The 26015-nt window shown below is 40.5% G+C and overlaps 1 protein-coding gene across 1 annotated transcript in view; it reads left to right on the top strand.

Moving 5' to 3' along the window:
* The window catches only part of MRC1 (mannose receptor C-type 1), a 100191-nt gene that overhangs the window by 53010 nt on the left and 21166 nt on the right, over positions 1-26015 (top strand). The window contains exons 10-21 of the mRNA XM_025930988.2: positions 3718-3833; positions 6754-6902; positions 9129-9328; positions 11633-11760; positions 12256-12343; positions 14645-14789; positions 16365-16406; positions 17527-17690; positions 19349-19416; positions 21083-21183; positions 22107-22249; positions 22630-22744. Coding sequence (XP_025786773.2) covers positions 3718-3833; positions 6754-6902; positions 9129-9328; positions 11633-11760; positions 12256-12343; positions 14645-14789; positions 16365-16406; positions 17527-17690; positions 19349-19416; positions 21083-21183; positions 22107-22249; positions 22630-22744 — 1459 coding nt within the window. The remainder of the gene's footprint in view (positions 1-3717; positions 3834-6753; positions 6903-9128; positions 9329-11632; positions 11761-12255; positions 12344-14644; positions 14790-16364; positions 16407-17526; positions 17691-19348; positions 19417-21082; positions 21184-22106; positions 22250-22629; positions 22745-26015) is intronic.

Here is a 26015-nt window from a genome sequence, read left to right as displayed (position 1 = left end):
TTATTTTCCCTTCCTTTGCCCTATGTTCATCTGTTTTGTTTCTTAAGTTCCACATATGAGTGAAGTCATAGGATACTGATCTTTTCCCACTGACTTATTTTGCTTAAACCACACATCTCGTTAATTTCCCGTTCTTTAACTTCCCACCTGCAATTAGTTCTCTTTGCTGTTTGCACAGGCATTTAGACCTGGATTCACACACACATTTATTGGTTCCTTTGCTCAGTGTAGACTTTCAGCTCTCTTATTCCTCCTGATTTAAAATTCTTCCTTGACAAAGTAAAACTTTTAGTGATTCCTTCACTGGTGATTTCGGAGTGGAAAACTCTGTCTTTATCTGAAAATGTCTTGATCCACCCTTACCTTGCGTAATAATTTAGGTAGGTTGTTTTAAAATGCTGTCTGTATGGATGTGCGTGCGTGCGTGCGTGTGTATGTGTGTGTGTGTGTGTGTGATATGATATATTTTAAAGTAGGCTTCACACCCAGCATGGAGCCCAACATAGGGTTGGAACTCGTGACCTGAGCTGAGATCAAGAGTCAAATGCTTAACTGACTGAACCGCTCAGGCGCCTCAGTGCTGTGTACATATTGTTTCGTTTTCTCCTGGCCTTTATTTTTGCCATTGGAATTCCCCTGTTATTAGACTAATTCTTCTTTTTATCCTTCTTTTAAAAAAAATTGTTAATGTTTATTCAGTTTTGAGAGAGACAGACAGACAGAACACAAGTTGGGGAGGAGCAGAGAGAGAGGGAGACATAGAATTTGAAGCAGGCTCCAGGATCCCATCTGTCAGCACAAAGCCCAGTGAGGGGTTTGAACCCACGAACTGCAAGATCATGACCTGAACTGAAGTCGGACCCTTAACCGACTGAGCCACCCAGGCACCCGTACTTTAAAAAAAAAGTTTACTTATTTATTTTAGAGAGAGACAGAGTGAAGGAGGTGGGGCAGAGAGAGAGGGAGAGAGAGAGAGAACTCCAAGCAGGCTCCACACTGTCAGCACAGAGCCCAACATGGGGCTGGAACTCATGAACAGTGAGATAATGACCTGAGCAAAAATCAAGAGTTGGGATGCTTTTTAAAAAATTTTTTTCTAATGTTATTTACTTATTTTTGAGAAAGACAGAGAAGTGTAAGCAAGAGAGAGACAGAGACTCAAGCAGGCTCTGCACTGTCAGTGAGGAGCCTGATGTGGGGATTGAACTCACAGAACAGTGAGATTATGACCTGAGCGGAAACTGAAAGTCAGACACTTAACCAACTGAGCTATCCATGCGCCCCAAGAGCTGGGATGCTTAACCAACTCAGCCACCCACATGTCCCTAACTCTTCTTTTTAAAAAGTGGCTACTTGTATTTTCTCTTTGATTGAGTTTAAGATCTACTCATTGTCTTTGCCATTCTGCAGGCTTTTAGTACAATATGTTGAGCTTTGGATTAATTTTCTTCTCTTTGGTACTCAGTGTGCTTCTTCATTTTCAGAATGTATCTTTCTTTTTAAATCTTGAAAATTATTGGGGCAACTGGGTGGCTCAGTCGGTTGAGCGTCCGACTTTGGCTCCGGTCATGATCTCGTGGTTCGTGGGCTCGAGCCCCACGTCAGGCTCTGTGCTGACAGCTCAGAGCCTGGAGTCTCCTTCGGATTCGGTGTCTCCCTCCGTCTCAGCCCCTCCACCGCTCACATTCTGTCTCTCTCTGTCTCTCAAAAGTGAATAAATGTTAAAAAAAATTTTAATTATATGGGGTGCCTGGGTGGCTTAGTCCATTGAGCATCCAGCTTCGGCTCAGGTCATGATCTCACGGTTTGTGGGTTGGAGCCCCGCGTCAGGCTCTGGGCTGATGGCTCAGAGCCTGGAGCCTGTTTCCAATTCTGTGTCTCCCTCTTGCTCTGCTCCTCCCCCGCTCATGCTCTGTCTCTGTCTCTCCTTCACAAATAAGTAAAAACATTAAAAAAAATTAAAATCTTGAAGATTATCAGTCATTAATTTTATTTGGTGATTCTGAAACATTTCTTACTTTGATTTTCAACCTTCTCATTCTATTTTGTGTTTTCTGTCCGTGTTCTTTAAATGTCTTTTCATGTGCTCCTTACTCTGCAACATTCATTCGTTGACTAATCTTTCCAAAACTGCATTTCTATATTTTATTTGGCCATTGAGTTTTTAACTTCATGGTTTTCTTTTCTACAAATTCTGTTTTGTGTTCACATCCTCTTGTTCTTTGTTGATAACATTTTGTTCTTTAATTATTGATTCTGCTTCTTCCTTTGCCTTCTTTTGTCTTCTTTTGTTAAATCATCTGAAGCATGCTTATTTTTATGTTTTTTTCCCAGAAAGGCAATTCCTAACTTTCCTTGAATGTGAGCCTCACGTGGTTTGCAATTTTTGATTCAACCATTCCCCGTCCCATCCCCAACCTAAGCCTCAAATGTCTTAGCCTCACATTACCTGTGTTGTAGAAATATTTCTATTGTGTGTTTCTGCATTTGACTTCTCTGAATATCTAGGAGTCTCTCTTTTTGTAGACTGAGATTTATTTTATGTTTTTGGCTGCGGGTGCTAATACAATGCGAATGGCATCAAGTCGGGACCAGCACCCATCCCTGGCACAGAATTGGTATTTATTTTTAACAGAAGAACTTTTCTCCCTGCACCTAGAACCCCAGGCAGATGATAAGAAACTGTCATTTCTCGGTTCTGTGAGTAGAGTTTTTCACTCTCCTTTTTCGGAGGGGCTCCCATTAGTGGGTACCATCTTCGTGTAAGGACTTCAGTTCCATTCCCCTGCCTCAAGTGAGCTGATATGCTCATTTGTATGGAGATTAGTACCGCTGCCCTAGTACCATAATCTGAGGTTCGTGCACCATGGGGCAACTATAGTCTCAGCTTGAGTATTTCCCATTCTAGGTTTTAGTTTTCGATGTATTTTCGGTAACTGGAGACAACCTCTTCTTTCTCTTGAGCTCAAGTATGGAATTTTTTTCTTTATTGTTATCTTTTAAGTTTATTTATTTATTTTTGAGAGAGGCACAGGGTGGGGGAGAGAGAGCAAGAGAGAGAGAGAGAGAGAGAGAGAGCATCCCACACAGGCTCCATGCTGTCAGCACGGAGCTGGAAGCGGGGCTCAGTCTCACAAACCGTGAGACTGCGACCTGAGCCCAAATCAAGAGTTGGGATGCTTAACCCACTGAGCCACCCGGGTGCCCCTATTGTAATGCTTTTATGTAGCATTTCTGGGTGTTTTAAGGATGGGAGAGGAACCATGCCAAATGGTGCTGCCAGAAGTTTGATAAGTATTCTCCCAGGACCAGATGATACAGTTTCATAGTCATCATCTACTTTCGACGTCAGTGGGCAAACGAGCTTGCTACTTTGCCAATTATTTCCTGTGGTTACTCATTCTAATACTGAAATCTTACGCATTCTGTTCCGTTTCCCCAGTGAGTACTTCACACATCGCTTTTGTTAGAAGAGGTATCAGAAACAGAGAGAATGAATGCCCGGTCCCCAGTTTTGTGTCCTAATTTGTCATATGACAAACAACATTCTACTGTTTTCTTATTCACATGAGTAATTGTCATTGCATTTCAAACTTTTCGGATTTGTGTCCTTCAGATACCTCTGTTATTTAGCAATTTACATTTCATGATAGAGGAATTATTAAAATAATATTATTGAATAAATATCCACGATAATCTGCTTGATAACATTAATAGGGCTGGAAAAGACACGGCTTCTACTGCTACTTGATTGGACACACACTTTCAACATTTGCAGAAGCAAACCAAACCTGCGTAAATGAGAAGGCTTACTTAACAACTGTTGAAGACAGGTATGCAACTATTTTAATTCTATTTTAATGCATGTCAAATAATGAAATGGTTTCACAGAAGCCTAAGTATCACCATGCTCTAAATTTCTGTAAATTACAAATGATCTTGAGGTACGATTTGCAGAAGGAGTAGCATTGAAAATCATATCCTGGGGCGCCTGGGTGGCGCAGTCGGTTGAGCGTCCGACTTCAGCCAGGTCGCGATCTCGCGGTCCGTGAGTTCGAGCCCCGCGTCGGGCTCTGGGCTGACGGCTCCGAGCCTGGAGCCTGTTTCCGATTCTGTGTCTCCCTCTCTCTCTGCCCCTCCCCCGTTCATGCTCTGTCTCTCTCCCAAAAATAAATAGGGGCGCCTGGGTGGCGCAGTCAGTTAAGCGTCCGACTTCAGCCAGGTCACGATCTCGCGGTCCGTGAGTTCGAGCCCCGCGTCGGGCTCTGGGCTGATGGCTCGGAGCCTGGAGCCTGTTTCTGATTCTGCATCTCCCTCTCTCTCTGCCCCTCCCCCATTCATGCTCTGTCTCTCTCTGTCCCAAAAATAAATAAACGTTGAAAAAAAAAAATTTAAAAAAAAAAAAGAAAAAAAAAAAGAAAATCATATCCTATTGGACTCTTCATTGTAAGTGCTATAAAATCTTTTGCTCCTTTTAGAACTTGAAAGCAATATTCAGTAACAAACTTTCATTATGTTATTATATGAATCATATAATTTCATTTCAGAAAAGTAATGTTCTCGCGAACATAGTTTATGGGCCTAACGTTTTTTCTGATCGAGTATATACCAATTTTTTTAAAGCAGAAAAAGTACAATTTATTGGTTCACAAAGGCCACTTTCTATCTTTACCACCGTCTCCGCCAAAAAAAGGGTAGAGAGATTCACTGAATATTTTATTATTCCTTTACATTCTTCTGTTCATTTTCTTTTCTTTTCTTTGCTGGTTTTGCTAGACCGATACGTCCAGAAAAATCACATGAATGTAGAGGCTTTTATGTAACTTTGGACCTCTAGAGTACCAAACATCTTTGAAGTTTTAGTTTTTATTTATTTTTCCCTTAATCTTCACAAAGCACTGGATTAGACACAGAAGAAACTTAAAGAATTTTCTTTTTTTTTTTTTAATTTTTTTTTCTTTTTTTTTTTTCAACGTTTATTTATTTTTGGGACAGAGAGAGACAGAGCATGAACGGGGGAGGGGCAGAGAGAGAGGGAGACACAGAATTGGAAACAGGCTCCAGGCTCCGAGCCATCAGCCCAGAGCCTGACGCGGGGCTCGAACTCACGGACCGCGAGATCGTGACCTGGCTGAAGTCGGACGCCCAACCGACTGCGCCACCCAGGCGCCCCTAAAGAATTTTCTTTTAATGTGTACTTATTTTTGAGAGGGAAAGAGAGAGAAACAGAGCATGAGAGGAGGAGGGGTAGAGAGAGGGGGAGACACAGAATCCGAAGCAGGCTCCAGGCTCTGAACTGTCAGCACAGTGCCTGATGCAGGGCTCGAACTCACAAACCGTAAGGTCATGACCTGAGCCGAAGTGGGACGCTCAACCGACTGAGCCACTCAGGCGCCCCACGAAATTTAAAAATGTGCATTTGAGGGGCACCTGGGTGGCTCGGTCGGTTAAGCGTCTGACTTCGGCTCAGGTCATGATCTCACGGTCCGTGAGTTCGAGCCCTGCATCAGGCACTGTGCTGACAGCTCAGAGCCTGGAGCCTGTTTCGGATTCTGTGTCTCCCTCTCTCTCTGCCCCTCCCCTGTTCATGCTCTGTCTCTCTCTGTCTCAAAAATAAATAAACGTTAAAAAAATTTTTTTTTTTAAAATGTGCATTTGATTTGTTATAAAACAGGTCAAGACATAGTTTTAATACAATAAGTTTTATTCATTGCTTCTTAAGGCACACCTGATAAAAGGTAAAGAATGCTACTGTTCTGATCTTCACTGAGTGCACATTGATCCTGACTGATCAATTGATGAGTTGGTTTATTGATCTTTTGGTTTATTGGAGCAGAAATTTCCCTATATTTTAGGTTTGTTTTCCTTTGTATTGTCTACATTTCTATTCGGGAGCTCAGTAACTCTGTGCTTAAATTTTGTTTCTAGACTTTTGGGAGAAATTGGGTTTAGGACTTTAAACATTTTTTCTTTGTACAGTTGTGAGAATGAAATTATTCAATTGTGAGAAGTAAACATTCCGTTATCCTGGAAACTGTGAACATCACTTTTTTCACTTCTCTTTTGCTCCGAAGAAAAATTTTTGCCTACATTGCTGCCTCATTGTTTAATGTTTTATCTGTTAAGATCAACTTTGGTTGCTTTACAAACCAAATTGGGTCATTAGATGATGCCAAAGAGATGAGATCCAAAGAAAACCTTTGGAAATTGTGATTCTTCTCCTACTTCTTTCTACAGATCGAATCTCTGCTTCTCCGTATTCCTCAATAATTTTCTCTTCTGTTTCAGACCTGAGGGAAGAGAATAAAATTTGAGGGGTAATCCACACGGATTTTTCTGTCTGTATCATCTTTGATAACGTTACGACCTCGGGATTTACTTACCCAAGAACTGTGTCGGGCATTTGAAATAGTTGGAAAGTGGACTACTTTTTTAAACAGTGTATCTGAGAATGCTATAGTTTTCTCCTTTGCCTTTGCAGAATTCTCTTAGATTTTGGGGAGGGGCCGAGGGGCTGGTGAGGAGTGGACAGAAATGATTTGAGTATATTTGATTTTATTCATTCAGCTCCATGATAGTCCCCCCTCATTTCCTTAGTAGAAATTTGTATAATTTAAATGGCATATAACTTAAAACACAATATGTTTGAAGTACCAACTAAATCATAGCTCACACATGTAATTGACATGCTTTTCGTGTTGCTGTTTGGAAAAACTCACATTTCTAAATTTTAGTTAATTTTTTTCTTTTAAGATATGAACAAGCGTTTCTAACTAGTTTGGTTGGATTGAGGCCTGAAAGATATTTTTGGACAGGACTTTCAGATGTACAAAACAAAGGCACCTTTCAGTGGACCATTGAGGAAAAGGTTCAGTTCACCCACTGGAATTCAGATATGCCAGGTATGAGCATTGCTTGGAGGTGAGGTTTTCATTCACCCTACAAGTCCATTGGGCAAAGCCTATTAGCCCTCCATGTACCTTTCCAAATATACTGCGTAGATTAATTGTGCTTGCGGCATTTTGTATTTGATTCTCTTTTGCTTTTTCTTTCTTTCTTAAAATTTTCTTTAAAAAAATTTTTTTTAGCATTTATTTATTTTTGAGAACGAGAGAGACAGAGCATGAACAGGGGAGGATCAGAGAGAGAGGGAGACACAGAATCTGAAACAGGCTCCAGGCTCCAGGCTCTGAGTTGTCGGCGCAGAGCCCGACACAGGGCTCGAACTCACTGACCGTGAGATCATGATCTGAGCCGAAGTCAGACGCTTACCCGACTGAGCCACCCAGGCGCCCCTAACATTTGTAATTAGTTCACAGTCGTCTAAGAAAACAGGGAAGTAAAACTAGTAGTTGTCTGGTATTGGTCTGTTTGAAAAATATGTATGAAATCCTAAATAACCACAGACGTTCCAGACAGTTAACTTATGTTTGTAAACTTAAAACTATATTAAAGAGATTTAAAGTTTGGCCTTGCAGAGATGAGTGGAAATATTAGTATGTTTCAGGGGCATGACACCGCGCAGAAATGCCGCATCCTCCAGAGCAAATGTTTTGTTGTGTCTGGGCTAAACGCTAAAGCAAGACTGTTCGCTCAAGCGCCTGGATTTACTACGTGGCTTAATAAATCCTGATCTTCAGAAGTTCTTTTAATTTGTATTCTCAAATTATTGACAAATAAGGAAAATAGGACAGTAATTTGGATAGTGTGATTCTTGGTGAGTTCTTGAATGTTCTGAAAACAATACGATTTCAGTTTATTTTTATTAAAAAAAATTTTTTTTTTGTAATCTTCATTTATTTTTGAGAGAGAGACAGAGTACAAGTGGGGGAAGGAGCAGAGAGAAGGAGACACAGAATCCGAAGCAGGCTCCAGGCTCTGAGCTGTCAGCACAAAGCCTGATGCGGGGCTCAAGCTCACTAATGGGAGATCATGACCTGAGCTGAACTCAGATGCTCAACTGACTGAGCTACCCAGGAGCCCCAACGATTTCAGTTTATTTTTAAATTAACTGGGCAGGAGAATAAGAGCTGACTATACACTTTTGTTGTTGTTGTTGTTGTTGTTGTTGTTGTTAAGTATCGGTCGGAGTGGTAATGGTAATTTTTACTTCTAGGCCCTATTCTTTCTTTCATTTTCCTCGTGTTGCTCCTTCAGCAGTGGGACTCTGAAAGCTTAATCCTGGAATGTCCCTAGGGAACAAAAATGGATGAAATCAGAGCCATAGGGAATCAGAGATCTTAGAGAAAATGTTTTGAAAAAGATGCGCCTCCCCAGAACTTTGAGGTTTCTCTCTAGACGCTTAATGTCCGTTAAAGGAACAGTAAGAGGACATCTCACTCCAGCAAAGACTCCTACTATTTTCAAAGTTCTTTCTGAATGAATTACTATTTGGAAATAATCACACCTGTAAAACACAAAGACTCCTACTATTTTCAAAGTTCTTTCTGAATGAATTACTATTTGGAAATAATCACACCTGTAAAACAGATTTGTAAAGTATTAAGCTGATTATAGTCCCCATTGTCTATGCTTTTTTGATCCTTGAAAGCTGGCGCTCATCACTACTCTGTAAAGTAGGTGGTGATATTTGCCTTGTGAGATAAGGAAGCAAGTTCAAGCGTAGTGAGTATTCAACGAATAACGAAAATCTCTAGCTCACTTGTGTCTCCCTTTGAAGTATGTGATGAATTTCTGTCCTGAGAGACCCCCAAGGCCTGTGGGGTGGAGGAGGGGACTCTTAGAAACGTTTTCTTAAAAAAAGAAAAAAAAACCCCATGAACCCCCCTGTTTTTGCCATTATGGTAAATTTTGTTCTACTGAAATTATTGTATCATTAAGTACCTACGTGGGGGGCACCCTGCCCGATGTTAGAAACACGAAATGCTATCAGAACCCTGACGTCTGAGCTCATAATTCTGTTAGGGATTTTGGCCACACAAATAAAAGGTCACCAACAGTTCAAAATAGTAGAAAGGAGTTGCCAAATGCGGCCGTAATTTCTCCTCTATATCTTCTCTTCACCTGAGGAGCGTGTGGCCCTGGGTGACCCTCGGGTCTGACCTGCGAGCGGGGCCGGCCGGCAGTAGCTCCTGCTAAGTGAATTTTCCTTTATGTATTGAATACAGGGCGAAAAGCAGGATGTGTCGTCATGAGAACTGGACTTGCAGGGGGCTTGTGGGATGTTGTGAGATGCGAAGAGAAAGCAAAATTTGTGTGCAAACACTGGGCCGAGGGAGTGACTCGCCCACCAGAGCCCACAACAACTCCCGAACCCAAATGTCCGGAGGAATGGGGCGCCAGCAGTAAAACGAGCTTGTGTTTCAAGGTGACTGTCATCTGCTAAGCTAAGAAAGAACGTGGACTGCGTTTCAGCCTCAAAAGTCACGCGAGGAATTAAAACGGAGCCCCAAACCGCGGTGCTCAGGCTCTCCCTGTAGAAAGTCTAATTCTCTGAGTCTGGAAGGGGAGCTGGGCTTCTGTGTTTTCAAAAGCTCCCCTCGGGTACATGCTAATGACCGGTTGCATTTGGAGCTGCAAACACGACTCACAGCAGCTTTCTTCACGTGCTCTGCTTCGTCACCCTCCCACTGTCCCCCCCCCCCCCCCAGGCTGCCTTGCCCTCCTCTGAGCTTGCACTTTTCATGAAAATGTCTGTTTCCCCTCATGCTATCCCATCACGTCCCATTTTGCCCTGGTCTCAGAGCCCAAGCTTTTAGGTAATTGCACTGAAAGCAGAGTCTACATTAATGCCAAATGGTCATCTAGCAGGTGATGCTCCATTGTTGTGATTTAGCCCCCCCACCCCCGGTGGTTATGCCCGATGGGCGATGAGAGCGTTACCAAGTAGGGGCACGTGGCTGTTCCGTGTCCTTTAAATGACGAGTTGATATCCTGCTCTCATTTTATACCTTCCAAGTTCACACCGTCCATTTTCTCCTTATGCAGTCAAGTTGACCGAAACAAACAGACAAAAACCTCAGTGAATTATGCATTTGGGTCTTTTTTTTTTTCACTCTTGTAGGTCATATCCTTTCTTGAGAAAGTTGGATTTGGTCACATACAGAAATGTGCTTTTCGACCCCTTAATGATATTGTTCTTTAGCGTCCCACTCCCAGGACCTCTTTTATTCAGACCCTTTGGTCGCATGTGGCCATGGTGTGCCTTGTAAGACAGTTAGGTAAGGCTGAGGGAAAACTTGAATTACTAATGTGTATCAGAATGAGGCTGTTTAGTCTTCTGTAACTCAAGGGGTGTGGGTAGTTGGGTTAGTCATTCCCACTACTGACAGTGGAGATTGCTAAATACTTGTTCAATCCTGATTAGCAGGTCAGGGCTAAATGCATAATTTACATAGAAGGGGATGCATTGGGCCAAGGCAAGAGAGGATTTTGGAAATGGGCTAATTGAGGACTAATACAAAGCAAATCAGGTGTTCATTGTTGCATCTGGAAACTTTTGGTGTACTACACAAAGGCCAGGCTCGTCCTATACACAGCCATTCACCTGGGGGTGGTAGGCTATGGAGATTTGTAGCAGGATTTTGCGAGACGTGGCAGAATTCTCCAGAGCTGGGAAGTGAATGAGGGTTCTGGTAGAGATGCTATCCTGGTGGATATTCAACACATTGAAATATGTGCTTCATTAGAAAATTATAGAGTTTTAGAGGTGCTTATGTACGTTTGTTTGGAAATATATAGACCGTCTTTGTACATATTAAGATGTGGGAACTATTAATAAAATTCAGGTGATAGTAAATTTATTTAAGAAAACGAAGTCTTATATCATAGTCTAGCAGGTTGCAGTGCCCACAGAGTCTTGGGAGTTAATGATGTGGAAGCTTGCTCAAGGCACTTCTGTCCAGACAGCTCAAGTTAGGGTCAAGGTGAAGATTGCCTTGGGTTGCTTGGTGATGGCTGGGCAGCCCTAGTCCATTGGAAGCCAACCCCATTTCCCACAAGCCTGTAATGGTGGGGAGCATGACTCATGAGAAATAGTGAATGAAAATTATAAAAGTTGATGGATACAACTGACTCTTATACTATTTGCATACTGATAGGTATTTCTTAGTCTGGAATTCCATTTCACTGTAGCCCTCTGGATAATAGAAGATATTCCCTAACTTATATAATCTATTACAATTTAATGCAGCTGTAAGGAAAAAAAGACAAGGCCATTGCAAAAGACACAAGCAATGAAATATTGAGACTGTCAGGTGTTTGTTCAAGCTAGGCAGGGTAACAAACTATGCCACAACTTTTGTTTTTTGAAGTTTTCCTTCCTTACTTTTCCTGTATCAAAAGTGTTTTTTTCTTTCTCATTTCAATGCTACTTTTCCCATCTAACCAAATTAATTCTGCCAAATGCATCAAACTTCTAAGACTTTAATCTAATTTCTTCTGTGCTATGAAGTATTTTTATTTTCTAAGGTTTTCTCAACAAAACCACCCCACATGTTTTGTTACCCAAATACGTACTCCTACATTGATTTTCCACCAAGAGAATTACATTGTTTTACACCATAGCAGTGTCTTTCTATAAAATGAAATCTCATCAAAAGTAAATAATTATTTCTCTTGATTTGATAAGCTATGAAGTATAAAATAACTTCTGAAACTATATCATCTTTAGCTGTTTGCAAAAGGAAAACACGAGAAGAAAACATGGTTTGAATCTCGAGATTTTTGTAAAGCTCTGGGTGGTGATCTAGCTAGTATCAATAATAAAGAGGAACAGCAAGCAATATGGCGATTAATAGCGTAAGTGTCTTTTGTATATAATATTCCTTTTACCTATTTGATGCTCTGATGTTGAGAAAAGTCTTACATTTCTGAAATTGTTGACTCATAATGCTACCTTGAGTGGCTGTATTATATCCCAAATCCATAAGAGCTTTTTTTTATCTAGTTTCACTTACAAATGCTTTAATTTTATCGAATGATATGAATTACTCTATGAAAGTACATGTTATTAAGTGAATAAATGAATGACTTTCTTGCAGTGCTTTATAATGATATATTCTCAAGTGGTGGCTCCTTTTGAGGATATTCATGGGCTGTACCAAAACACGCAGTTGCATACTGCTTATAGTCATTGCATCTTTTTACCTGTGTACTAATTTAGGTTTCAAAGACAACTTTCAAATTTGATTAGCTCTCATATCTGTCTCATTAGGTAACCATAGAAATCTCGTTAAGTAACCAGACTTGTTTCATCCAATAGTATGAGCTCTCTTTATGTCTTGTAAATTGCAGGGCTACCGGGACGTACCATGAACTGTTTTGGTTGGGACTTACGTATGGAAGTCCTTCAGAGGGCTTTGTTTGGAGTGACGGTTCTCCTGTGAGTAATATGATTTGATACATTGTTTTCTCACTTTATCATGTATTTATTTCGATGTTACCCTTTGGCTTAATCCAAGTCTTTGGTGAAACGTGTTTTTATGATAGCTAGTAACATTTTTCTATGCAAAAATAAATCCAATTCTAGGATCATTATTCTGCCCCTGCCCTAATTTAGTTCTGTTCACCCAAGGTATAAGCATAACTGGCTGGATTAAAAAAAAATTTTAGAAAACTCATTTAGGTAGCTTGAATAAAATAATGCTTTCATTCTATCAGGCAAAATTGGTGTGCAAGTAGTTAAACTTCTTAAAAGTTTGGTATTTTTAAATTTTTATTTTATTTTTATTTTTTAGTGAGAGCGTGGGTGGGGGAGAGGGGCAGGGGGAGAAAGACAGAGAATCTTAAGCAAGCTGAGCATGGAGCCTGATATGGGGTCTGATCTCACGACCCTGGGATTATGACCTGAGCCAGAGTCAAAAGTCAGACGCTCAACCAACTGAGCCACCCAAGTGCCCCAGAAATTGAGTTTTAAACAAGTGTTGGTGAGGATGCAGAGAAAAAGGAACCCTTGTGCACTGTTGGTAGGAATGCAAACTGATACAGCCACTGTGGAAAACAGTATGGACGATCCTCAAAAAGCTAAAAATAGGGGTACCTGGGTGGCTCAGTCAGTTGAGTGTCAGACTTTGGCTCAGGTCATGATCTTGCATTTTTTGAGTTTGAGCCCCACATCAGGCTCCCTCCCGTCAGCACAGAGCCTGCTTTGGATTCTCTGTCCCCCTCTCTCTGCCCCCCCGTGGCTTGTGCTCTCCCAAAAAATAAATACTTTTTAAGAAACTTAAAAATAGAACTACCATATAACTCAGTAATTGCACTACTGGGTATTTAACCCCAAAACACAAAAACACTAATTCATAGGTGTGCCTGTACCCCTGTGTTTATTGCAGCATTATTTACAATAGCTAAACTATGGAAGCAGCCCAAGTGCCCATCAACATTTATGTTTATTCAGCCATAAAATTCCAGAATATTATTCAGCCATAAAAATGAATGAAATCTTGCCATCTGTAACAACATGAATGGAGCTAGAGAATATAATTCTGGCTGAAATAAGTCAGTCAGAGAAAGACAAATATCATATGATTTCACTCATATGTGGAATTCAAGAAACAAAACAAATGAGCAAAGGAAAAAAGAGAGAGGCAAATCAAGAAATGGACTCTTAACTATAGAGAACAAACTGATGGTTTCTAGAGGGGAGCGAGGTGGGTGAGATAGGTGAAGGGGATTAAGAGTGCACTTACCATGATGAGCACTGAATAATGTATAGAACTGTTGAATCACTATATTGTATACCCGAAACAAATATAACACTGTATGTTAACTATACTGGAATTAAAATTTAAAACTTAATATAAAAAGTTGAGTGTTTTATAGCTTCTTATAGAGCAAGAGATCTGGAAACAATTTTTGAGAATCCATTAATAACCATTGGGCCTTGTCAACCTTCCCCATTCCTAAGAATGGGGAAGTGTGAGGCTGTGACACGTGTTGGCAGTATTTAGTGGTCTGGTCATCCAAGGAAGTGATTTTGTGTAATTTCAGTTCTACCTCCTCTTATAACCCACCAGCAACTTTTCAAGGCACTTGAGTAAGGTGATTTCTTTGATAGCTCCACTGACACTTGGATTTCATATTGATATTTCTGGAAAATGCTTAGCCTAAAACTCTGTTGGGTATGATTCTACACTGAAACCTGCAAGGGGTTCTACACCCAGCCCTCCATTTATTTCCACTGTTCTTTTAGGCGGAGTTATGTAGCTTTGTTAACGGCATTTCGTAAGTCTTTTTCTTTTATTATAAAAACTAATTATATTTCTCTATCCTACCTATAAAGAGAAAGTTTCCAACATCACACTGAAATATTACCACTTAAGAATGGGTTAGAGATTTAGGAACACCCAATACTGACAAGTGGAGCTTTTTTGCTGGGTTTTTCCTATATAGAAATCCCACTTTCAAGGCCCTGGATCCATTCTATCAATAAGACCAAAGAAAATGTTATAATAATAGCATATTCTATTCATCTTTGAAAGTTTCCGTGTAGTGAAAGCTATTTCTTTCCAATCCATTTTCATAAACCTTGCTTTCAAAACAAAGCTATTGCAAAAAAAGTGGATGGATTAAAAAATGTTAATATACCTTCCCTTTCTTTCCTTTGTTTAGATAAATGATTGCCAATGGCCTGATTTAAATGACGTACGTAATTAATGATTGCGATGTAATGTTTCTGACATAGGTTTCATATGAAAATTGGGCTTATGGAGAACCTAATAATTATCAAAATGTTGAATACTGTGGCGAGTTGAAAGGTGACTCTGGTATGTCCTGGAATGATATTAACTGTGAACATCTTAACAACTGGATTTGCCAGATACAAAAAGGTATGGTAACCTGTCCTCTATTCTATCTCACACTGGAGAACTAACCTCCTGATATCCCAGTGTTTTCCTTTTATTAGCAGAACCAAACAGACAAAATAACCAAATAAGGGAACTGGCAGGGGCCATCATTTCACAGGATAAGAATGAAGTCACTGAGCACAGATAAATGTTCCAAAGGAACAGAAGATCAAAAGGCCACCCGGGAATCCTGGATGACAGTCACGTCCTCTAAAATAGTTCCCACGAGCTGTGATTCTGGCTCAGGTTCTACAGGGGTGGGAGTTGGTGGGCGTTCTACCCTGTAAGTAGAGTAATACGCATGCTGTTTCTTCTTTGGTATATTCACCCTCTGACCTATGTTAGCCATCCAGTAGGTAAAAGTTTCCCAACATCCGAATATTCTAAATGTTGATTTCTTAAATAAATATTCAACACAAAGAACAAACACCATTTTGGGGCCCTGATGCTATTATAGCCACTACGTTTATGATTGTCAAAAAGTTATCAGTGTATACTTTAAGTCATGATCTGGGACTCAGAAAGTTCCACATATCCAAGTCAGGCACTGAGGTCAGAGGATCCAGGTTCTTCTGTTAAGATAAAGGAGCAAACAGACCTTCCCTTGAACCACAATATACATAATCTTCCTCATTTTAAAACAGTTTGTGGAACCACATTGCCCTCTGCTGTTGGAGAACTTTGGCTACTGTCCCAAATCCACTGCTAGAGACCCTGGGTTGCTCTCTTGCTGTCTGCTTGTTTTCCTCACTCCTGCATAGATGAGTGCTTTCAAAGTTTTCAGAGTAGAGGAATAAAGAGTGGCCAGTTTTTCTTTAGAAGTCTCCTAGCTACCAATGACTACGTAAGTTTCCTTACATGTTATTAGTAACTCTGTTCTTCCAGATGTTAACTACATTAAGCCAAAAGCTGGGTAACCTGATTCCTTTTATCAGATTCCAATGAAGTCCAGATATATCATTAACTCCTTGGAAAGAAAAATATTTCATTTAACTTTTAGGATAAGATACATTTAATGAACATAATATTCTTTGGAAAAAAACATTTTATAAGTAAATAGTGTATCTTTAATGGTTTCAAATAATGAAATTTTAAGTAAGTCCACGGCTCATTATAAAATGTGTAATTGTCACCCTGACATTTATTAAATATCTTCTACATACCAATAATGCACATAATTTATCCTACCCCTTTACACATACTACTAACTCCTTTTAGCAGTTGACAGAGTTGAAGGTAGGCAATTTAAACCCCAGTTTGATTTGAAACTAGGCTTTCTGATTCTAAAACTCGTGTTCCTTTCTTCCCTTTTGATGACACTATTTGTTGGGTCTGAAAAGTGTCTTCCAATTTCTAGTGGCTATTACTGTACTAATTCTCTTAGCCTTCATTCTTCTCCTCTACAACATGCTAGGGCAATTGAGGAGTAGAAGAGAGGGAGAGAAGGAAGAGCTACATTTTAAGCTGTTTTGACCCACGAAAATAGGAAAATTAGAAGGAGATATGATTGCGGAAGTTCATGCACACTTTATAATCTGGTTTTCTTTTGTTTTCCAGGACAAACACCAAAACCTGAGCCAACACCAGCTCCTCAAGACAGTAGGTGTTTCCTTATTTCGTGATCTCCACACTGATAGCCTTTTTTGCTCTTTCCTTTCCTTTCTTTCACCCAGGAAGAACAGAGTTCTTAATATCTCTGAGAACCTTGTGGGAGTATGGATCGTTTCCTCCAGACAAATGCTCATAGGCACAAAAGCAAAGCATTTTAATACACTGTGTCAAGGGCTCTTGAATCAAACCCAAGGGCCCAGGTTTTCTCTTTAGTACTCTATTAGTTCCCCATGGCTGCTGTAACAAATTACCACGAAGTTGGTGGCTTCAAGCAAAGCACATTTATTCCCCCTTACAGGTCTGGAGGTCAGAAACAGGAGCTCAGTTTCACTGGGCCAAAATTGGTAAGGCCATGCTTCCTCCCGTGGTTCTAGGGGAGAATCTGATTCCTTGTCTTTACCACCTTCTAGAACTGCATCCCTTAAAGTTAGCTTGTGTCCCCCCTCCTGCACCCTGAAAAACCAGCAATGTAGCAATCTTGCTTCTTTTGTCACGTGGCTTTCTTCTTCTGCAGTCAGATCTCCCTCTTTAAGGATACTTGCGATTACATTAGGGCCCACCCAGATAATCTAGGATAATGGCTCCATCTAAAGACCCTGAATTTAATCGTGATCAACCACGATTTTAATCAAGATGTTTCACTTCTTCGGGTAGATTTGTTTCTAGGTATTTTATGGGTTTTGGTGCAACTGTAAATGGGATCGATTCCTTGATTTCTCTTTCTGTTGCTTCATTATTGGTGTATAAGAATGCAACTGATTTCTCACAGCTTTCACTTCTTGAACTCAGAACATCATAGGTCCAGGTATGTAAGTTGTGTTTGCTATGTGATCCCTTTGATGACAGTAGCACTCGGAGTTCTTTTACCCAATGATGATACATAGGACTTAATGGATAAGATAGAGTTCCAGATCTGGTGCAGAGTGGATCTCTGCCCTTAGGTAATTCAGTCTGTGTTGGGCATAAATATCCTGCTTATTCTGGGCTCTCAGACTTGCTGATACCTCTGACAAAGCTACTCTGCCCTTTTTACTTTGGTGCGGCACACGTACGAGATTCTTGAATTTGTCGAGGGAAAATTCATCACCCTTTTCCATTCATTTTTCAGATCCGCCAGTCACCGAAGATGGGTGGGTTATCTACAAAGACTACCAGTATTACTTTAGCAAAGAAAAGGAGACCATGGACAACGCCCGAGCATTTTGCAGGAGGAACTTCGGTGATCTTGTTTCTATTCAGAGTGAAAGTAAAAAGAAGTTTCTATGGAAATATGTAAGAATATGATTAATTTAAGAATGAAACAGTGACATGTGATAAGCAAAGATAATATCCACTACCTGTGGATTGTATCCTGTGGTGCAATTTCAAATGAGGGGCTAAATTTCAAGTTTCTAAGGTCAGGGGAAGACATGAATGCCAGAGGAGAGGTGGGTGGTGGCCATAACAGAAAGGAATGACCTCATTGCTTAGATATTCAATGCAGAATCATAGCATCCAGAAGCAGTTTTTAGTCTCGGCTTGGTAAGGACCCATATGTGATGACTTTGAGTTCACCAACTGGATTTTCAGAGATTATAATTCTTAACTAGTTGTTATGTATCAATCCTGGACCCTCTGGTTTAGTTTAGGTTGATTGTTAATTTACAAATCTATCTTAGTTGGACCAAATTGTTGTTAAACGTAAAGCTTGATTATTCATATAAAAATCTTGGTTCTTCCAAAATTATAACAGTGAAGCTATAGTTTATTGTTTTCCAAAGGTATTGGCTTAATATTTCTCTTTACAAATCATCATGGCATCCTTGTTGCTTGCCAGAAAGGAGGTAAGAGGGAAAGCAGAAAAAAATAAGTTGAATATAATGAAAGAATAAAAAATCATTTGCTTACAAAGGTATTCCAGTGTAGCCTGACCTATCTTTATCTTTGTGGATATATTTTGGTTTGAACTTTTTAGGATATTTCCTAATATTGCACAAATATATATGTGGACAAAGTCTTTCCTTAGATGCAAAATACCAAATGGTTACTTTGTTTTAAAGAATATCTCCAACAACCTAATTGCTATAGGCATTTGCTATTGCAGAAAATGACTGAAGGTATTTGCTTTATAAATTCAGGTTCATATATAGTATGCATATTTTTCTTTTTATTTTTTAAAAAAATTTTAATGTTTATTCATGTTTGAATGACAGAGAGACACAGAGCACAAGCAGGAGTGGGGCAAAGGGGGAGGAGGGGGAGACACAGAATCTGAAGCAGGCTCTAGGCTCTGAGCTGTCAGCACAGAGCCCGGTGTGTGGCTCAAACCCATGAACTGCGAGATCATGACCTGAGCCAAAGTTGGACGCTCAACTGACTGAGCCACCCAGGTGCCCCTTTCTTTTTTCTTTTTTTAAAAAAAAGTTAATTTAAGGTACGCCTGGGTGGCTCATTCGGTGTCCAACTTTGACTAGTGTCATGATCTCACAGTTCATGGGTTCGAGCCCCATGCTGGGCTCTGTGCTGACAGCTCAGAGCCTGGAGCCTGCTTTGGATTCTGTGTCTCCCTCTTTCTCTGCCCCTCCCTCCCCTGCTCATGCTCTGTCTCTCTGTCTCTTAAAAAGAGATAAACATTAAAAAAAATTTTTTAAGTAAAAAAAAACTAGAAAAGTTTATTGAAGTAATCTCTACCCCCAATTTGGGGTGCAAACTCAGGACCCCAAGATCAAGAGTCAGTCACATGCTCTTCTGGCTGAGGCAGCCAAGTGCCCCAATATTTTTTTTTCTATTTCTATGAAAAATGTAACTTTGAATATACCACAAAATTTCTGCATGAATCCCTCCTTAGAAAACAACCCAAATGGGCTGCCTCATTACTAAGTATGTTTTGTTTAAGAATTTTCTTATTATGTAAGTATGGATTGAACTATATGTCAACTTCCATCTTTTAGGTAAATAGGAATGATGCACAACCAGCATATTTTATTGGCTTATTGATCAGCTTGGATAAAAAGTTTATGTAAGTACATCAAAATAAAGACAACTTTGCTTCAGAGGAGGATCTGATAAACATCTCACAGTTATTTTGAGACTTCGGCTTTGCTGAACGCATTTTTAAAAATCCTGCTGACTAGGTGATAGGCATTGAAGAGGGCTTATTTTGGGATGAGCACCGGGTGTTGTATGGAAACCAAGTTGACAATAAATTTCATATATTAAAAAAAATAAAAAATAAAGATGTATATATATCTATAAAAAAAATCCTGCTGAGCTCTCAATCTAAAAAGCGTCTTAAAAAGAAAGCAAAAGAATTTCTTAAAATCCAGTTAAATATTTTGAACATCATAATTCTCAAGTAAACAATTCAAAGTCTGATTTAATCGTGCAAAACTCCACCTATTTTTGTTTTAGGATGTCATCACATGTTAGTAAGTCACCTGCTAAGGAGATACGTGCTGCGTATATGAGTACCGACTTTACTGTTAAAATTACGATTCCCACTTGGACCATCCTTGGTGCACAGAATTAAACCGCCCTTCTATGTCGCCCCACTCACTGCTTTAACAGCCCTACTTGGAAATACCCTTTCAACTGCATGAAATGCTTTCCTTCCAAAGGAATGACTGTACTGTTTTCCATTAGATACAGGGGCCAGGAAAAGCTACGAGAGGGAGGAAATTAGCACATTTTTGGGGTTTCTTTCCTTGTTCATGAATACACATGTTCTCCTAAGTTTGAAGAACAGATATGTCTTCCTGGCTCGTGTGCAGACGTGTTAGCCACATATGTTCCGCTTGACCCTTATTGCCATTTTTGAGTAAACAGAGACCCAAACTCACACTCCTTAATTTTAAAGATCAGAAATGTTTGATGCTTCTTTGGACAAGCCCCCGTTTTTGTTTTATTTTTTTTTTTTAACATTTATTTATATTTTGAGAGACATAGACAGAGCACAAGTGGGAGAGGGGCAGAGAGAGAAGGAGACACAGAATCCGAAGCAGGCTCCAGGCTGTCAGCACAGAGCCCGATGCAGGGCTCGAACTCACAAACCGTGAGATCATGACCCGAGCCGAAGTCGGACGCTTAACCGACTGAGCCACCCAGGTGCCCCTGGACAAGCATCCGTTTTAATCATCTCTAAAATGAGAGGGTCGGATTCGATGATCTCTTGCTCTCTTCCCAGCTAACAGTCTCTGAATTTCTGTAATTTGTATAAAATAAGCATTGGCCTGCATACCCTGGGAGAAACCTAGAATAAACACAAAAATCACAGAATGGGCCTTAACAAGAAAGTCTCAATGCTCCGTCTCTCTCTATGGGTGGTTTTCTTTTGTGGGAATCCTGTCTAATCAGCACTGCGAGAGATGTTTGCTTCTGGCTACTTCCAGAGCAACTGGGACCTCCATTTCCTCTCTCGCTTCAAGACTAAAGGTAGCTTCTTCCAGGGAGGGAAAAGAAGACAGACTGTCCAAAGCCCTGGGTTGCCGCAGAGGAGCACAATGGCTCGGGAATCACCGGCTCCTCAGAGTTTTCCTGCTAGTCTTTCTAGAATCCTCTCTTCTGTTTGCTTCCAATCCTGTGCTCTGTGCATCTTCACTGACTCAGGTGTTCCTTCACGCTAGGCTGTAACCAATTATCCCGATGTTTGGATTATTATTGCTAAGGGCCTGAATTTTCTCTTTCAGTTGGATGGACGGAAGCAAAGTGGATTATGTGTCTTGGGCCACAGGTGAACCGAATTTTGCAAACGACGATGAAAATTGTGTGACCATGTATTCAAATTCAGGTAGGCAACATAACCATCGTCTTGAATCTGCCTCATGGTGCGATGTGTCTTTTGCTACATCCCTAGCCTAAGAGTAGCAAGTTGTGCCCTTACGTCAGGCAAGAAAAGCAGAAGAAATACTTTAAGTCTCAGCGACGTAACTGTTAGTTGGCTTAGTTGGCGAGGAGAATGTGTGCTTCACATGTGCTCTAATAAAGAACACTATCCTGTCATTTATTTTAGGAAACATTTTTTTTTTATGTTTTGATTTGAGCAGAATATCCAGAGGGTTTATCTGTCTCCATTATTTCTCTCCACATCTTTGTCTGTAAAATGAGAATAGTGACCAGAACTTTTGTGTTGTTGAGATAATTAAAGATATGATATTTCTAAACCACTAAACAAATGCTTGGTATCTGTAAGCTTAGATACGATTAGATTATTATCTTTAGCTGTTAATGGCTGTTTAGGTAATATATCTGCAACATCAAGTTTATTCTGGGCTCGTAGGAAGCTCTCCATAAAGTTGAACTATTATCGGGACGCCTGAGTGGCTCAGTCATTTAAGTGTCTGACTCTTGATTTTGGCACAGGTCACAATCCCAGGGTTGTGGGATCAAGCCCCCACATCAGGCTCCATGCTGAGCGGGTAGCCTGCTTAAGATTCTTTGTCTCTCTTTCTCCCTCTGCCCCTGTCTCCCGCTTGTGCTCTCTCTCTCTAAAATAAAACAACAAAATAAAATAAAATAAAGCTGAACTATTGTTAGTTTAAGTGAAAGAACAAAAGGGTACGGCATAGATCTTTCTAGTTACTTGTGTAAAAATGGTGTTGTAATCTAAGCCATTTCTGAGAATCCTTACAAAACATAAGGCATTTTATTTAAAAAAGAGTGTTTTTAAATGCAAATATGTAAATCTAATTTAGCTGTTTTGTCCTCTGCCAGGGTTTTGGAATGACATTAATTGTGGTTATCCAAATGCCTTCATCTGCCAGCGTCACAACAGCAGCATCAATGCCACGGTCATTCCTACCGTGCCTGCAGTCCCAGGAAGTTGTAAGGAAGGCTGGAATTTTTACAATAACAAGGTACGAAAACCATTAGCGGTAGTCTTGGCGTCCATCGATGTGGAGAGTGACAGTGCAAACTTTTCAGCTGAAAGTTAACTTCCGCTTACCTAGTCCCTTGAGAAAATTTTAGGCAAGAATAGATGAAGGTTCCTATGTCAAATTCCCTGTGGAAATTGAGAGTATGCTTGAAGGATCCAGATAGATGTGCCCTTTGTTACAAGGAAGAAAACACACTTTGCAAAGGAAGTCCGTGGGTGATGAAACTAACTTAACCTTCTGGATCTCTGTTGGGTGATGAGAAAATGTATATTTAGCGTCGATCTGCATGAATAATTTAAATTTCTTTAGGGCAAACGCTATTATCTTGACTTAGTCCCTATTTTTTTCTTCCCTCCAAGTGTTTCAAAATCTTTGGATTTGTTGAAGAAGAAAGAAAAAATTGGCAAGAGGCACGAAAAGCTTGCATAGGATTTGGGGGCAATCTGGTATCGATCCGCAATGACAAAGAACAAGGTATGCAGACCATTGTACAATCAGTGATGCGCTTCAATATGTAACATTTTCCCGCTGATGATGGTAAATCATATTTTGGTTTTTGACGAGGCAGGGGAGAAAACCCAAACACATATGGAGAACTATTTTTCAGTTGTAGGGAGCCTGCTGGGCATTTAACATAGAAAGTCCCTTTTGGGGCACCTGGGTGGCTCAGTCAGTTGAGCCTCTGACTCTTGATTTTAGCTCAGGTCGTGATCCCAGGGTTGTGGGGTTGAGACCCGGATCAGGCTGCACACTAACCATGGAGCCTGCTTAAGATTCCCTTTCTTTCTCTCTTCCTCGGCCCCTCTCCCCTGCTCTCATGCATGCTCTCTCTCTCTCTCAAATTAAAAACAAAAAAAGTCCCTTTTCATTGTTAACGGCAACTCTGTGAAGTAGGTTATCATCAGCCCATTTGTGATTTGTGTTCAGGCAGTCTGCTGGTAAGCAGGAGGGTTGGGAGTCAAACTGGCTTTTCCCACTTAGACGCTATTCTTTTTCCACCAAGCCAGTTTGTTCCCCAAAGAGCCAAAGTAGAGAGTAGTTCTAGGAGTGAAATGGAAAATTGTTAAAATTAACTCCTAGAAAGTTCACTCCTAGAACTACCCCTAGAGCAGTAAATGGAAATTATAATGTTTTTCTATTGATGTTTATTTACTTATTTATTTATTTAAAAAAATTTTTTTAAGGTTTATTCATTTTTCAGAGACAGAGAGAGCGTGAGCAGAGGAGGAGCAGAGAGAGAGGGAGACAGAATCCAAAACAGGCTCCAGGCTCTGAGCTGTCAGCACAGAGCCCGATGTGGGGCCTGAACCCACAGACAGTGAGATCATGACCTGAGCTGAAGTAGGATGCCTAACCGACTGAGCCACCCAGGCGCCCCAACATGTATTTATTTTTGAGACAGAGAGAGACAGAGTGCGGGCAGGGGAGGGGCAGAGAGAGGGAGACACAGAGTCTGAAGCAGGCTCCAGGCCTGTCTGAATTCGGATTCTGTCTCTCTCTCTCTCTCTCTGCTCCTCCCCTGCTCACGCTCTGTCTCTCTGTCTCTGAAAAATGAATAAACCTTAAAAAAATTTTTTTAACAAATAAATAAGTAAATAAACATCAATAAAAAACATTTTAAAATGCACTAAAACTAATTTTTAGATATGAACTTTGAACAAATTGAGAAAAATTTTTTAATAAAACATAAGGGTGAACAACTGCTTTGAAGAACAATGAAGGGAAAAACGCGTCATATCCATTGAGCGGATTGTTAAAACTTATTATACTGTTGACAAGAGAAAGACGCTTGACTACTTTCGCATGGTCTCTTCATGGCCACCTTACCTGAAATAGATACTAAGTTAAATAAGTGAGCCACCACTTTAAGGAGGATGCTGGCCACTGACAGGCCAGCCAGATGAAGAAACCAAATTGCTAGAGGATTTGGAAGCCACCGCAGGCAGCAAGTGAGGCATGTTTGAAAGACCTTCATCTTTCACAGCCTGAAAAAGACAGGATATGGACCCGTGTGGTTCTGGAAGGAAGATTTGACACCAATGAATGGCAATTATAAAGAAATAGGCCTAGGCTCAAAATTGGGAGGCCATTCTAAGAATTAGAACGGATTAGGGGCGTCTGGGTGGCTTAGTTGGTTGAGTGTCAGACTTTGGCTTGGGTCATGATCTCAAGGTTTGTGGGTTCGAGCCCCACATTGGGCACACTGCTTTGGATCCTCTGTCCCTCCCCTGCTTGTTCTGTCTCTCAAAAATAAATGAACATTAAAAAAAAAAGGAACTAATTAAATGGGCTGCTTTGCGAATTCTCTAAAGGACTGTGAAAATGCTTACATTGGAAAGTTCTTATTTGGATGCTATAGACTCTAGCATATAGTCTACATATTGATTGGTACATAGCATGAAAGATGTTTAATAAATGTTTGTATGAATGAATTTATGTGGGTTGTTAAGGGGGAGATGAGGCACTAGATAATTTCTAAGTTCCCTCTTGGTTCTGAAATCCTTTGACTTCCAAAATCATGGTACATCTCAGAAAATATAAGAAAGAAGAAAGACACAGGAACCCAAATGGTACTCTCTCAAATGTTTACTTTATTCCATAAAGGCTGCCGTGTGCTCTCTTGGAACATATTATCATATTATATGATAAATCAACCAGGGTTTCGCTGAGAACCTTTGTCAAGTGCAACAACTTTCCAGACACGGAAAGAAAAGGGTCAAACCATAGCACACAATAAAAAAAATTTAAGAATATAATATTCATATTTCTCTAACTGGCCTACCACATTTTGGGCTTAGCTACCCAGCGGAGAAACACAATAATTGACTTCTTCTCTTAACCACAAAGTGCTGATTCCTGGCATAACAGAATTAGAACCTGGGTAATAGAGACGTGCAGAAGGAAACAATTTTCAGATAAAATAACATTATTCCTGGCAAAGCAAGCACACGTTGTTGAATTCTTATTTGTGGTTGTTGGCAGAAAAAGAAGTCAGGACTAAAACACTGGCAGGTAGTTAGTTCTTTTCCACATTATTTCAAGTTGGGGTTGGGAAAGGTTATGATCTTGTTTAGGAAATAAAATAAAACCAAAGTAAATACCTTGCCATGCTCTCTTCTCTCTCTGAAAAATGTTGGAAGAAAAAAAAAATTTTTTTTTTTTTACCTTTAGTTGAGAAATAAGCAAAAATCTCTGAGCTGAGTACTCACTGCCTCTGCTACTCGGCAGAATAACCATGGAGTAGTAGCCCTTCCATGGAATTACTTGTTCACGAATAAACAGATCGTTGTGTCTCTTTGGGCATCTCTCTATTTTGCATTTTTTAGTAAAACCCCAGTGCACAGTCAGTCAGTATCCTCTTTGCATTCAGGAGTCGTGTTCAAGCGTAAGGGTGTGGAAATTGTTCTGGAGAGTCGGTGTTCATCCACCTGGGCAACCACGACTCCTGGCTGGGAGGTTGCTAGCTGTGGAAGGTGGCCGCGCGGTGTGGGAGGCGTGAGGAAGGGCAAGTGGACAGGGGTTGGGGCACCTGTGCCTTTCAGCCTTTTCCAGCTTCTGAATATTTGCCCCCATCCTCTCTCACTGCCACAGAATTGGCAAAGAAGCAAAAGGCCACATTTGTTCTTCGTTCTCTGAATTGTTCTGGATCTTCTCTCCTAATGACGTGAGTGCTTAGCATCCAGTTACCCCCCTGGGTCCAAGCACACTTAGCGGATGGCCCCTGACCCCTAGCAGTTGCTGCCCA

This window comes from Puma concolor, chromosome B4 (genome assembly GCF_028749965.1).
Source record: "Puma concolor isolate L17-30 chromosome B4, mPumCon1.1.hap2, whole genome shotgun sequence".
NCBI classification, from domain to species: Eukaryota; Metazoa; Chordata; class Mammalia; order Carnivora; family Felidae; genus Puma; species Puma concolor.
Note: the sequence above shows the minus strand (reverse complement) of the source record. Positions and strands in the feature narration are given on the sequence as shown.